This window comes from Rhinatrema bivittatum, chromosome 7 (genome assembly GCF_901001135.1).
Source record: "Rhinatrema bivittatum chromosome 7, aRhiBiv1.1, whole genome shotgun sequence".
Classification (NCBI taxonomy): Eukaryota; Metazoa; Chordata; class Amphibia; order Gymnophiona; family Rhinatrematidae; genus Rhinatrema; species Rhinatrema bivittatum.
Window position 1 is genome coordinate 255,727,475 of NC_042621.1, and position 14,462 is coordinate 255,741,936.

The following is a 14,462-nucleotide window of genomic DNA, read 5'->3' on the forward strand; positions in this document are numbered from 1 at the left end:
AATAGCTCCGAAGGCCAAACAGGATACCAAAATTATCATATGAATCATGGAAAACAGAGTTCTAGGGAGGAAGAATCTGTTTTAATTTCCATTCTCTTGCTAGGTGGACAAGTGCAAAGTGATGCAGGTAGGGAAGAGCAACCCAAATTAAGCTACACAAGCTCCCATATTAGGAGTCATCACCCAGGAAAAGGATCTAGGTGTCATTGTGGATAATATGTTGAGATCCTCTGCTTAGTGTGCAGTGGTGGCCAAGAAAACAAATAGAATATTAGGAATTATTAGGAAAGAGATGGAGAATAAAACAATATCATAATGCCTCAGTATTGCTCCATGATGCAACCGCACTTTCAGTATTGTATGCAATTCTGGTCACTGCATCACAAGAAAGATGTAGCAGAATTAGAAAAGGTTCAGCGAGGAGCCATCAAAAAGATAAAGGGAATGGAACGGCTCCCCTATGAGGAAAGGCTAAAGAGGTTAGAACTCTTCAACTTGGAGAAGAGATGGCTGAGGGGAGCTATGATAGAGATCTATAAAATAACAAGTAGAGTGGAATGGGTAAACGCAAATCAGTTGTTTACTCTTTCAAAAAAGTACATAGATGAAGGGATACACAATGAAATTATTAGGTAATACATTTAAAACAATTAGGAGAAAATGTTTACTCAACACAAAATTAAACTCTGGAATTCATTGTCGAAGGATGTGGTAAAACCTGATAGTGTAGTTGCATTTAAAAAAGGTTTGGATAAGTTCCTGGAAGAAAAGTCCATAAACCATTATTAAGGTGGACTTGAGGAAATCCACTGTTTATTCCTGGGATAAGCAGCTTGGAATCTCTCTACCCCTTGGGATCCTGACAGGTACTTGTGACCTGAATTGACCGCTGTTGGAAACAGGATACTGGGCTTGAAAGACCATTGGACTGACCCAGACTGGCAAATCTTATGTTCTTATTCTTGCTGTACAGGCTTAGTATGATTTACCTCATAGACACCATTTCAAAATATAAACCTTATCAAAATCAAAATCAAATTGACCATTTTACTGACAAGTGCTTCAAGAACAATATGTAATACATACATTAAATAAAAGCAGGCTAGAGACGAGAATACATGAACTACCTGCAGGAAGATAACTCTGTTGATATAGCAGATGATAAATAAGAATCAAGGTTAAGGAAGTGAATTAATATGGATTATTTTTTCATTTCTCTATTCTAACACGCAGTTCTTACAAGTGTGCCTAGCACTTTCTTAATTTATCCTCTGCCCATACTGGGAGCTTCCAGGCTGCATTATCCCCAGTGGGTTGCTGAATGTGCTGGTAGCAGGAAGTGTAAAAAGTTGGGTCCTCAGAAACAAGGGACAAATATTGCATTCACAGGAAAAGAAGGTTGCCACGATGAATGAGATATGAAGCAGAGGCCATGGACCATAGTACCTCTAATGTGTTTAATAAAGTGCAGTGGTACTGGTAAGGGTAAGAAGTTGGGTCCTCGAGGAACTCCGCAAGTGACAGATTAAGATTAGTACAACAACAGAAGCCATGATGCTTCCATGATGCTGGAACCTTTTTTTTCCCCGTCAGTGATACAGTTTGACCAATTAGTTGGTCTCTCTTCCCTCTACCTTTTGAGTGCTAGTCACAGGGTACTCACAAAATATCCACTATTGAACACGACAGAGCGGTATCACATGATGATGCAATGTCATTCCTCTTCAGCGCTACAGCAACCTTAAAGAAACAATGCTAGGTTTCTCACCTTAATGTTGATGTATCCTTTAACATTTTCCATTTCCCCCAGCACTGCCGACACCAGAGAGGATTTGCCAGAGCCCACAGCTCCCACGACAGCCACCAACTTGCCTGGCTTAATATCCAGATTAATACTAAAACAAACAAAATGCAAAGATCAAGATATAGAGAACAGATTAAAGCCATTGGGCTCACCCAGCCTGTCTGTTTCTCTCACCTACTGCAAGACCACAGATCCTTCTTAATCTTTCGTGTTACCCTCACTTCCCCACCATTAAAGACCCTCTGTGCCCGTCCCATTCCTTTTAAAATTCTGATCCTGGTTTTTGTTTTTTTTAATCTCCAGTGGGAGGTTGTTCCAAGTATTCACTACCTTTTTTGTACAGACATACTTCCTTTTGGCTTCTTCACAGAAACAGTGTTGAGCTAGAAAAGGTAAAGAGGAAGGCAACAAAAAAATAATAAAGGGGATGGAACATCTCTCCTGCGATGAGGGGCAATGCAGGCTAGGGATCTTCATCTTGGAAAAGAAATGGCTGATAGAAATTTATAAAATCATGAGTGGGGTGGAAGGAATAAAAAAAGGAACAATTATTTACCCCTTCAAGAAGGGGACACTCCATGAAACTAACAACCAGCAGATTCGAAACAATTCAGAGAAAATACTTTTTTGCTCAGCACACCATCAAGCTGTGGCACCTGTTGCCAGAGGATGTGGTCAAAGCGAATAGCACAACGGGGTTCAAAAGAGGGTTTGGACAAGTTCCTGGAGGAAAAGTCCATAACGCATCATTATCCAGGTAGACTAAAGAAAGCTGTTTCTATTCCTGGGAGTGAGTGACAGGAATAAGAGCTACTTTGTGGCATCTGCCAGGTACCGGTGACCTGGATTGGCCACTGGCACAGATAGGATGCTGGGCTCGATGAACCTTGGTCTGACCTAGCATGGCAATTCTTATGTGCGTAAGGGGAGAAACAAAGAGAATATTACTGACGAGGTTGTAGTAAAACATTATGTCATTGCTTAACTATAGCATGTATTATGTAGAATACAGGTGTGCGATTAGTCTATAGATTAATCCTAGTAGCCTATTCCACGTGAAGTAACAGTGTGCCTTGCACATGCTAAGAACTGCCGCTTGATTTTCTCTTTTTTTTTATTCCATTTAAACTTTTTATATCAATTTGAAAGAAATCCTGGCACTCGCAAAACAAATCATAACATGCTTTTTATTGATGACAACCATAAAAAGCTAATTAGGAAATAAGTAAAATTATTTTTGTGATCAGTGAAATGTCATCAATGACGGAATCAAGACCAGAAAAAACCCCCACAACATATCAAAGGTAGTCTTACTTTTGTAGGACTGTAAGATACAGGAAGACTTGTACGTACTTTCTAATGGTTGGTGCTGCATCTTGCTCCCAGGAAAAAGTAGCATCAGAAAAGGAGATGGCAGAATCTGTATAAAGAAGCATTCAGAATGTCAGAATAACGTGAATAAATCATGAAGGCAAAATATTCTGTATATCTAAAATATATAACATACACAAAAAACATAAAAACAATCAGACCTTCAGCCAGATAAACAGAATATATACAGATATACAGAATATTTTGCCTTCATGTAATTTGCAATATTCCCCTGAAGAAGACTGATGTGCAGTCGAAACATGATTCATGTCGGGATGAGCCTTGAACGATTGGTCTTGATGGTTTAAGAAGACCTATATGTGCGGCTAAGTATTCTTATTTTATTGGGTAAAATTTAGTATAACAAATAGGGGCGGATTTTCATACTCCGCGAATAGGCCTACTTTTGTTTGAGCTCCAGGCGCAAACAAAAGTACGCTGGATTTTAGTAGATACGCGCGGAGGCGCGCGTATCTGCTAAAAACCTGGATCGGCGCGCGCAAGGCTATCGATTTTGTATAGCTGGTGCGCGCCGAGCCGCGCAGCCTACCCCCGTTCCCTCCGAGGCCGCTCCGAAATCGGAGCGGCCTCGGAGGGAACTTTCTTTTGCCCTCCCCTCACCTTCCCCTCCCTTCCCCTACCTAACCCACCCACCCGGCCCTGTCTAAGCCCCCACCTTACCTTTGTCGGAGGATTTACGCCTCCCGGAGGGAGGCGTAAATCCCCGCGCGCCAGCGGGCCTCTTGCGCGCCGGGCCGCGACCTGGGGGCGGGTACGGAGGGCGCGGCCACGCCCCCGGACCACCCCGGGCCTTAGCCACGCCCCCGTACCCGCCCCCAAAACGCTGCCGACACGCCCCGAAAACGCTGCGACGACCGGGACCACCCCCGACACGCCCCCCTCGGAGAACCCCGAGACTTACGCGAGTCCCGGGGCTCTGCGCGCGCCGGTAGGCCTATGTAAAATAGGCTCACCGGCGCGCAGGGCCCTGCTCGCCTAAATCCGCCCGGTTTTGGGCGGATTTAGGCGAGCAGGGCTCTGAAAATCCGCCCCATAGTGAATTAATTGGGTAAAGATGCGGGTTAGAATGAACTTTATTATTGAATAAAATTGAGTGATTGTTTGGGTAAAGAGTATCGAGTGACAATAAATGATTAGTTGAAAAACTGCTCCAAAAAGCTGACTACAGCCTGTGGCCCATTGCGTGGCGAGAGGCTGCAGATTAAAGACCTTTGAGAGCTCTTGCCTTATGATATTGTCATTCGTTCTCAACATTGTGGATTTTATAATTTTGTGAACATTGGGATTTGATTCCTTTTCCCTCTCTGGTTGTTCCTATTTAGAGATAATTCTTTAGAACAACATGTCTTGGCTATACCAGGTATGTAGTAAAATTGAGGGCTCAAGGATCGGACGAGATGGACAACACCTATTTACATATATGCCCTCGTTTCTGCAACACATGGAAGCCTTGGAACCCACTGTTCAGAAAAATACCGGAACCCAAAACTTTTAAACATAGGGAGACTGTTACATAACAATACCCTCGCTATGCAAAAATACACGGGGAGTGCACCGATGGAGTCCCCAAAGGAAAACCCGGAGAGAGAATGCGTCAGTGACAGAGCGGATGTGAGATTGCTTACGTCGCTATAGCCATCTCCAAGCATGAGGCACCTTTTGCAATGACTATAGAGGAGGCTTGATCAAACACTGTAACAGCCTTCAGATACCACGAGAGGAGCAGGGTACCTGGACATGTGGATCTTGATCTCATACCTCAGTAATGAGGACTTTTTTTTTGTACTGAAGATGAGAGGATTAGTGGGTGCATAGAGGGGGGGGGGTTTAGGTTTTGGGGATGGGAGAGGGGGGAAGGGGAGGGGGATTGGGTTGTGGGAGGGAGGGGGAGGGGGAGGGGAAGGGATGCGGGGAACCCTTTGGGAGTCCCTACTTGTATGTTTCTACAACAGGTCACAGAAATCTGTATTTACACCAGTATCACAAAGTCTTCAACATTCTTCAGGAAAGGCTGAAGAGGTTAGGGCTGTTCAGCTTGGAGAAGAGAGGGGGACATGATAGAGGTCTTTAAGATCATGAGAGGTCTTGAACGAGTAGATGTGAATCGGTTATTTACACTTTCGAATAATAGAAGGACTAGGGGGCATTCCATGAAGTTAGCAAGTAGCACATTTAAGACTAATCGGAGAAAATTCTTTTTCACTCAACGCACAATAAAGCTCTGGAATTTGTTGCCAGAGGATGTGGTTAGTGCAGTTAGTGTAGCTGGGTTCTAAAAAGGTTTGGATAAGTTCTTGGAGGAGAAGTCCATTAACGGCTATTAATGAAATTTACTTAGGGAATAGCCACTGCTATTAATTGCATCAGTGGCATGGGATTTTCTTAGTGTTTGGGTAATTGCCAGGTTCTTGTGGCCTGGTTTGGCCTCTGTTGGAAACCGGATGCTGGGCTTGATGGACCTTGGTCTGACCCAGCTTGGCAATTTCTTATATTCTTATGTTCTTATTTCACAGTACAGCATCTAATCTTCCTACTAACTTCAGGCATAGTGAGGGGGGAAGCTAGGCTGGGGGCTTCCCTACTTGTGTTGCATGACATCCACAACACTAATCCTTACATACCGCAGACATGAATAAATTAGTCTCTTGGAACGTAAATGAATTAGGATCCCCCATAAAAAGGAAAAAAGTGCTCTCTCACCTTAAACGCCTGCATACTGATATAGCTTGTCTGCAAGAAACTCATCTTTCTGCCATAGAGAGTCAGAAGCTCCGAAGGGAATGGGTAGACTCCTGCCATTTCGCTGCAGCCTCCCAGAGAAAAGCAGGGGTGGCAATACTGATCAGTAAAACCACAAACTTTCAGGTTCATAACTGTCTGGCTGACCCGGAAGGCAGATACATAATATTGATTGGAGACTGGCTCGGTACATTAATCACTATATGTAATGTATATGCCCCCAACACCTATTCATACTCTTTCTTCTCACATATTGTTAATACTCTTATCACTCATATGCAAGGTACTCTTCTGTTAGCGGGCGATTTCAATTGTACACACGATCCCACTATGGATAAACACCCGGCTCTACCCACTAATAGTTGCATACCAAATTCCAAACAGATAACTGGAATAGCCTTTTTATACCAACAACTTCAACTAATGGATGCATGGCAAACCCTACATCCGGGAGAGAAAGATTACACCTATGTTTCCAGATCCCATCTTTCATTATCCCGAATTGACTACATCCTAATCTCTACTAGTTTTTTCTTCCAAGTCAACAAAGTGGCCATAGAACCTCAAGTAATCTCTGACCACTTACCGGTCTCAATAACCCTCAACATGAGATTTGACATCTCAGCGCCACACATATGGCAGTTCCCAACACATTTAAGAGCTGATATTAAGTTTCAAGCATTTTTAAAAGATAAATGGAAGAATTTTCTCACAAACAACCAACAGCACATCTCTGAACCCTGGATTTTTTGGGAGACAGGGAACGCGGTCCTGAGAGGAGCCATAATAGCATATGTCCACCATAGAAACAAAACACTGAATAAAGATATTCTTCACCTAGAAACTTTACTATAGCACGCTAAACCTGAGTTAAATCAAAACCCCTCTCACACCAAAAGAACATCATATTATACCATTTTAGGACAATTAAACACATTTCTTAACTTCCGAGCACAATTTGCTCTCAGTAGGGGGAAGCAACAGCTTTTTAGGTTTGGAAACAAACCTGGGAAACTCATGGCAAACCTGGTACGATCTGCTAAGCAGGAAACGTTCATCACGCGCATGAAAACGGGCACTGGGACTACACTACGAACAAAAAAGATATTAGTGAAGTTTTCAGATGCTTTTATGAGACCCTATATACAGCAGATCTGGATGAAACCCCGGAAGCAGAAGCTTCCTTCTTTCAGAATCTCCAGTTGCCCAGGATTACAAATGTACAAGCCGAATTTCTAAATTGCCCCATCCAAACCACTGAAGAACTCCAAGCGATAAACTCAGCACAATCAGGGAAATCTCCGGGCCCAGATGGCTTCTCATACAATTTCTATAAAATTTTCAGTGCTCATATTTCTGAACCACTGACTAAATTTTTTATGGATGGTCTCACTCAACAGGCGTTTCCTCCCACCTTTAATTTAGCCCATATCACAGTTCTCCCCAAACCGGGCAAAGACCCGTTATTACCAGCCTCTTACAGGCCAATCTCATTGCTTAATTGCAACTTAAAAATATTAGCTAAAGCACTAGTAGATCGCCTAAACCTAATTTTACCCTCCCTGATCTCTACTTCTCAAGTTGGATTTGTCAAGGGCAGAAAAGCTAATGTGAATATCATTAAGTTACTTACGGCATTCACAATATGTCAAACTCAGAAAATCCAGGCCTTAGCCATAGGATTTGATTCAGAAAAAGCTTTTGACCAGGTGTTCTCGATCCTATGTCGATTTGGGTTTCAGAATGCATTTCTGCAATATATTCTTCTACTCTATGATAAACTGATCTCTCAGATTATGACCAACGGACTTTTATCAGGAGATGTTCATATTTAACAGGGGGTGAGACAGGGCTGCCCTTTATTGCTCCTACTTCATATACTTTCTATTGATCCCTTGCTTCGCAAGCTGGAAGCTTCGGCGGATATAAAAGGTTTTGGGGATCCCGATCATATCTTCAAGGTAGCAGCGTTTGCTGATGATGTGTTAGTTTTTATTACGGACCCATATCAGTTGCTGCCAGCAGTACTACAGCTTCAGGATCTTTTCGGACGCTTTGCTGGTCTCAAAATAAATCAGGATAAATCTGAGGCCATGGATGTCTCGGGAAATGTGCGTCTTAATTGGCCAGAACCGTTTCCTTTGAGATGGGTATTGAGTGAACTTAAATACCTAGGGATTAAGATTCCATTACATATACAAGATATTTATAAAGCTAACATACAACCACTGCTCCAGAATACCAGCTCCACTTTAACTAGGTGGAGTACCTTACCCCTTTCATTAATAGGTCGCATTCAACTAATTAAAATTATAATTCTACCCAAATTATTATATATTTTACAGTTGTTACCCATTAAAAGTGACCACAAACTCTTTCTTCAGGCCTTAAAACAATATCTCTGGCGAGGCAAAAGGGCCAGATTATCACTGGATATACTAATGAGACCCACAGAAGAGGGGGGACTGAGGCTACCCAATTTACAATCGTACAATCTAGCATGCTGTTTGCGCTACATACGAGACTGGATATTTTCACTCTCAAACTACATCCCCTATCATAGTCTTTTAGAATGGTATGGAGTACATTCACTTAACCCACTGCTTTAACTCGGTAGTCAATTACTTCCCCCACATCTTAAACCGCACTTGGTGTTGGGGACTTGCCGGTGGGCGTGGATGCAACTATGTACCTTATGCAACCATCCATACCGACGCTCCCTGATGATTACAACTGCACATAACTCGATGTTTGTTCCAGGTTCAGAATCGTACCCATTCCGCTACATTCCTAATTTTCACAGAGCTTCAACAACAATTTCAAGTTGAAGGCACAGATTTCTTTGCTTACATACAAATACAATATTTTATCAAGAGCAACAGGAGGCTGTCGGTGAGAGCTTTCTCGTTTGCTCCAGCCAAGAGGGTAAACTTTAATTTCCTGTAAAGAAAAAGACTGCTTTGTGAAAGAGACTGAGCCTGACGTCAGGGGGAGGCGCCGGAAGATCACCATAAAGAACGCGCCCCCTGCGGCACGGCACTGCTGCCGGTGTGTTGCTGAAGCCACACGCGCCCAAGGGGCGCGTGCGACTTTGTTCAACTTGGTTCAAATTGGTTGAATTAGTGAAGAGTAATTTTTCTTACTTTTCTCTTCTTTTTGCATTATTTACCTATCTCACACCGGAACTGAGTTTAATGCGACATAGAGGTCAGGAATAAATACTGAAGAAGAAATTATGCCACCGAAGAGGAAAGGAAGATTAGAGTGTTTCCCTCAACGCCCACAACTTCTTCCCTGACCCAACTTGAAATAAACAGGTTCCTGACACAACTGTAAAATCAGGGAGCTGAGGAATTTGTTGGCGCTACACAAGTTGGAGAATTGTGTGGCTCTCAAGACAAAGCGTCCCTAAGCCCGGATAGCCGACCTCCACCAGCCCAGCATAGTGTGGAGAATGGGGAAGCTCAGACGCCAACCATGGATATGGGAGTGGCGCTAGGGCAAGAGGGCCCAGGATCCCAGAACATAGAAGATCAACGGCAAGTTTCAACCAGGACTGGGAAGGTAACACTGGAAACTATATGGGAAGCAGTTACTGGTTTAAGCACAGCCATGACTAGACTTGAACAAAAGATCAATGCTGTATCGATAGATTTTCAAACGAAGTTAACAGTTGCCCAAACTCAAAGTAATGAGATCTCCCAGAAAGTAAAAGAAAATGGAAAAAATATACACTCTTTGCAAAAAGTAAATGTATAAAAGATCAAATAGCTAGTTCACATAGGTTGGAGGCTCTAGAAAATCATATAATACATTTAAATATTAGGTTGACAAATTTTCCACAGGTTCTGGGAGAACTTCCCTATATTTCTTTAAAAAGATATTTCAGAGAAATATTATCTTATGAAGAGGAAGAAATTCCTTCGATAAACACTTGTTATTTCTTATTTAAAAAATCCCCAGTTCCAGCAAATCTTACTGATTTTCTAGAGGATTCCAACCTAGTAGTTATTCATAGAAATACGTTGATGGTATCCTTTATAACATTTCAAGATATCAACAAGGTAATGAAGCGATATTTTCAGAAGTTTCCAACGACTTTTCATGGGCAAATGGTAAAAATCTATCCTGATTTAGCTTTGGTTGCTAGAATGAAGCGTAGAGAATTTTTGGCATTGAGACATCAGATAACTTCATTAGGTTTTACGTTTCTTTTACGTTATCCTTGTAAGTGTGAGCTTAAAAAAGGAGAACATACCTATGTTTTCTATTAGATAGAGCAATTGCAGCAGTTTATGGCTGCGCAACAACCTACTGTTTCTTCTCCATTGTCTATTAATGAAACTCCTGCTATAATAGAAGAACCATCTACCAGTGTAATACCTATTAGTGAGTAGGTTAATAAATAGGGCATGTATGTAGTAATACCAGTTTGTATCTATGTTAAGCTTTTCTATGGGAAAATTTCCATTGTCTATCTCCATTTATAATCAAAATACTCAACATTCAGTCTCATTTTTTCTTATGTTTGATGATTTAAATCACTGATATTATGGGTTTAATATATAATATTGAATTGTCTTTTGAAGGCAGTTATTATTATTATCCTATTGATTGTATTTTTTTCTTTTCCTTTTTCTTTTGTGGAAAAATTTATGATGTGATTATTCTACTTTATTCACTTTGGGGCAGATTTCATAAAAGTAAGCGCACCAGGCGCACACAAAAGTACACTGGATTTTACAAGATACGCGCATAGCCACGCGTATCTTATAAAATCCGGGGTCGGCGCATGCAAGGGGGTGCACATTTGTGCACCTTGCGTGCGCCGAGCCCTGCGCGCGCTGCCCGTTCCCTCCACCCCCGCACCTTCCCCTCCCTTCCCCTACCTAACCCACCCCCCAGCCCTACCTAGAACTCCCCCTTACCTTTATTACAGAAGTTACGCACGCCGGCGAGAGCGGGCCCGCGATCCTGGGCACAGCAGCAAATGGCCACCATGTCTGGAGGCGCAGGCCATGCCCCCACCCCGCCCCTTTTTGCAAGCCCCGGGGCATACGCACATCTCGGGACTTGCGCGCGCTGCCGAGCCTATGCAAAATAGGCTTGGTGCACACGGGGGGGGAGGGGTTTTAAAGGGTTATGCGCATAACCCTTTTAAAATCTGCCCCTTTATGTATATGTGAATGAAATCTTATAAATAAAGAATTAAAAAAAAAATCAAGAGCAACATATAACTGGTTGAAAACTCCTCTACATGACTAATTCGGGAAATTTTGCAGCGGGAACAAACACGATGCCCCACCATATCAGTATTGGTAAAGGCATTGCTAAAGAGAACAACCTCATAGTTACTTCACGGAATTCATGCGAAATGGTAGTGCTGGCCCCTCTTCACTATTTCATTTACCGATTTTAAAAATAGCTATGTCAATCTGGGGGATATCTCTGATAATGTGCTGATGTGGGAATCCCAGTACAAATTTCTGTGGCAGATCTATATCACTCCTCTACGGGCCTATCAGATGAGGATTATGGCATCCAGGCTGTGTCAGAAATGCAGATTATCGGAGGGCACTTACTTCCACTGTTTTTGGGACTGTCCAATAATTTTACAATTTTGGGAGAAAATTAAATTACAATGCGAATGTTTGCTCCAAGTTCCACTACCCTTGCATCCTAATTTATAGCTATTTGGAGTCACAACTATGATGGGTATCACCCTTCATTCTGCTAACAAGACATTTCTTGGGAAAGCAGGATTAGTTGGGCGAAGAGTAATCCTAACAAAACGGGTGGATGAAAAAGGACTCGAATATGAACATTGGTTCTAAAAAATGATACAATTATGCTTGTTTGAGTATGTAATAGCTCAGAGCTCCTCCCTAAAGAAATTTGCGGATAATCAACAAACTTGGGCCGCTTTTCTCACATATCTGTCCCCTACGATGACCTCAATGAGTTATTTCTTAAGATACTACCACAGCGTGAGAGAGGGCGGAAGGGGACTGACATGCAACAGAATCCCATACTAATCCCTGGATAGGTGACCTATAGCCCCTAGTGTATCGAACAGAGCTAACCACCCAGTGGGGTAGATATTCTAGGTGGGGTTACCTACATCCAGCCAACACGTATTTATAATAATAAGCCCACAACCACAACACATTGCAAGTTTCATAATTGGTTATCCCCGCATTTTAAACGTCGCCAATTAGGACATATCTTATTTTAATGTCCCCTGCTGTGTGCCAGGGCTATCTTACTAACATCAACACTACCACTACTATTGTCACCACCACCTTTATTATCGCTACCTTTATTATTATACTCACCTTTATCATCACACGCATTATCCTTAAGTTTATTATCTAGCAACATCTGTACCCTATAAGTTATATGGAATCATACAAGGGGGAAAAGGGGAGGAAGGGGGGGTTAGGGAAAGGGAAAAGAAGACAGGAAGAGAAGATTCAGAGACATTCCTGAGAGTTGTGGGGAAGATAGATAAGATAATTTAACAATCAAGAAAGCTTTTATTGAAGTTATTATACAAGCTAGCTTATTGTGATTTAGTCTTTCCATATACCTCGTATGTTGTACCTTGTCTGGCTAATTCTAGTCCAAGTCCTAAACAGAGGGCTCCAACTTCTATGGAAGTATTGACTATTAGTAATAACTGCTGGAACTCAAATAGACCTATGTTACAAATTTTCTAATTGTTGATATCTAGCTTTAACTAGATCTATCTGTATAACTCCGTTTTGAACAAACCACTTGCTGTGTTAACTTGCATTGAATTACCTTTGAAGGGCAGGCAATGTTTACTATATGGATATAAAAAAAACAAACACAGTTACAAAAAAAAAAAAGTGCGCCCATCTAAGCACCCATGTAGGCAAGCCGGCATATGCACGTATGTATTAAAGTTACTGTTCCTGTGTTCTTATTTATTTGTTTTTTTTACTATCAATATGAGTATGTTGGTTACCCTGGCTAACAGGCCATACCCAGTGCTATTTTTTAATTGCTTGATTTAAAATATGAAAAACTGCAAGTTTATATTATACTTTACTATTGTACTTTTCCCATTTAATGTTCTGGTTGGATTTACGGTCTACTTACATAATAGAAGTAAAAAAGTTAATTACTGTTGTATTCTGGTGTGATGATTTTATCTGGTCTGAGGCGCCACAAATGAGAAGTTGTTTGAGAAGGGCATAGAACTGTGGTATTGGGGTGACCAGGACCCTATCTTAATCCCCCACTCAGGCTATGAACCCGAAGATAAATCATATTAGTAAAAATAATTTCTCATGTGGTACTCCCCACATAAAAAATGGGGAAATTCATAGACCTGATCAAGGAGGGGGGCCCACATACCCAATATATACAATAGGACTTATCCAACTATCTAGTGGCTGCTAAATGTCTGGTTATGTAAGCAGCCACTAGATAGTCAGATAAGTCACTTATCCGGCTATGTAGTTGGCCAAATAAGTTGTGAGCAGGTAATGGACAGATCGGGGTGGTGCTATTTAGCCAGATAACTTATCCAGTAGGAAAAGTAGGGTCTGAAGCAGGCCTAAAGTTATCCACTAACCTATCCAGATACACCTGATATTTAGCTGGGTTAGCCACATAACTTACCCCTTCCTCAGAATGCCCCCAGAACACCCGTTTTTTGTTAATCTGACTAAACTATAGCCGGATAACTGCTTAACTGGCTATAATATAGCTGGATAAGCAGCAGAATATGCCAAATTTGCCATTTAGATGAATAACTTTTGAGCTATCTGTCTAAATGCTTTTGAATATGGACCTACAGAAATATTTAGGCGCAGAACTGGGGGCATTGCAAAATGTGTTGATGTCCATCTAACCTATTTATTTATTTTATTTATTTAAAAACATTTATATACCGCTATTTGGATATAACCATCATAATGGCTTACAATTTTACAAATATCCAAAGTAAAAACAAACAATATCTCCAAATGACTATATTTCCACTCTTACTATCTTAAAATTTTAAAATAAAAATTACAGGAAAAGAATAAAACATACATGCATTCATTTAATCATTCATTTCATTACTTAGTAAATACTGATTGCTTGTTCTTGCTCCAATTAATTGTTACTATTGTTTCTCATCCTCTTTTGTGCCAAAGGCTTGCTGATATAACCATATCTTAAGTTTTGTTTTAAATTGTGCTGTATTCAGCTCTAGTCTTAGATCAATTGATAAATTGTTCCAAATCGTTGGTCTGGCTAACGACAGGGCTCTTTCTCTTACGGAAGTTCGTTTTGCAGATACTAAGGATTGAATGGACAAGAAGAGACCTTTGTTAGCAGATCTCAAGTTTTTCTGCGGTACATGTAATCTTATAGCTGCATTTAGCCACTCGACATTTTCTTTATGTATTGCTTTATGCAAAATGCAAAGGGCTTTATATTGCACTCGCTGCTCAATTGGCAGCCAATGAAGATCTCTTAACACTGATATAATATGATGTTTTCTGCTCGT

At 41.3% G+C, this 14,462-nt stretch overlaps 1 protein-coding gene across 1 annotated transcript in view; it reads right to left on the reverse strand.

Annotated features, from left to right (window-relative positions):
* Positions 1-14,462, reverse strand: part of ABCC2 (ATP binding cassette subfamily C member 2) — a 149,309-nt gene that overhangs the window by 56,110 nt on the left and 78,737 nt on the right. The window contains exons 15-16 of the mRNA XM_029610078.1: positions 3,158-3,224; positions 1,769-1,895 (exon numbers count right to left, since the gene is read on the reverse strand). Coding sequence (XP_029465938.1) covers positions 1,769-1,895; positions 3,158-3,224 — 194 coding nt within the window. The remainder of the gene's footprint in view (positions 1-1,768; positions 1,896-3,157; positions 3,225-14,462) is intronic.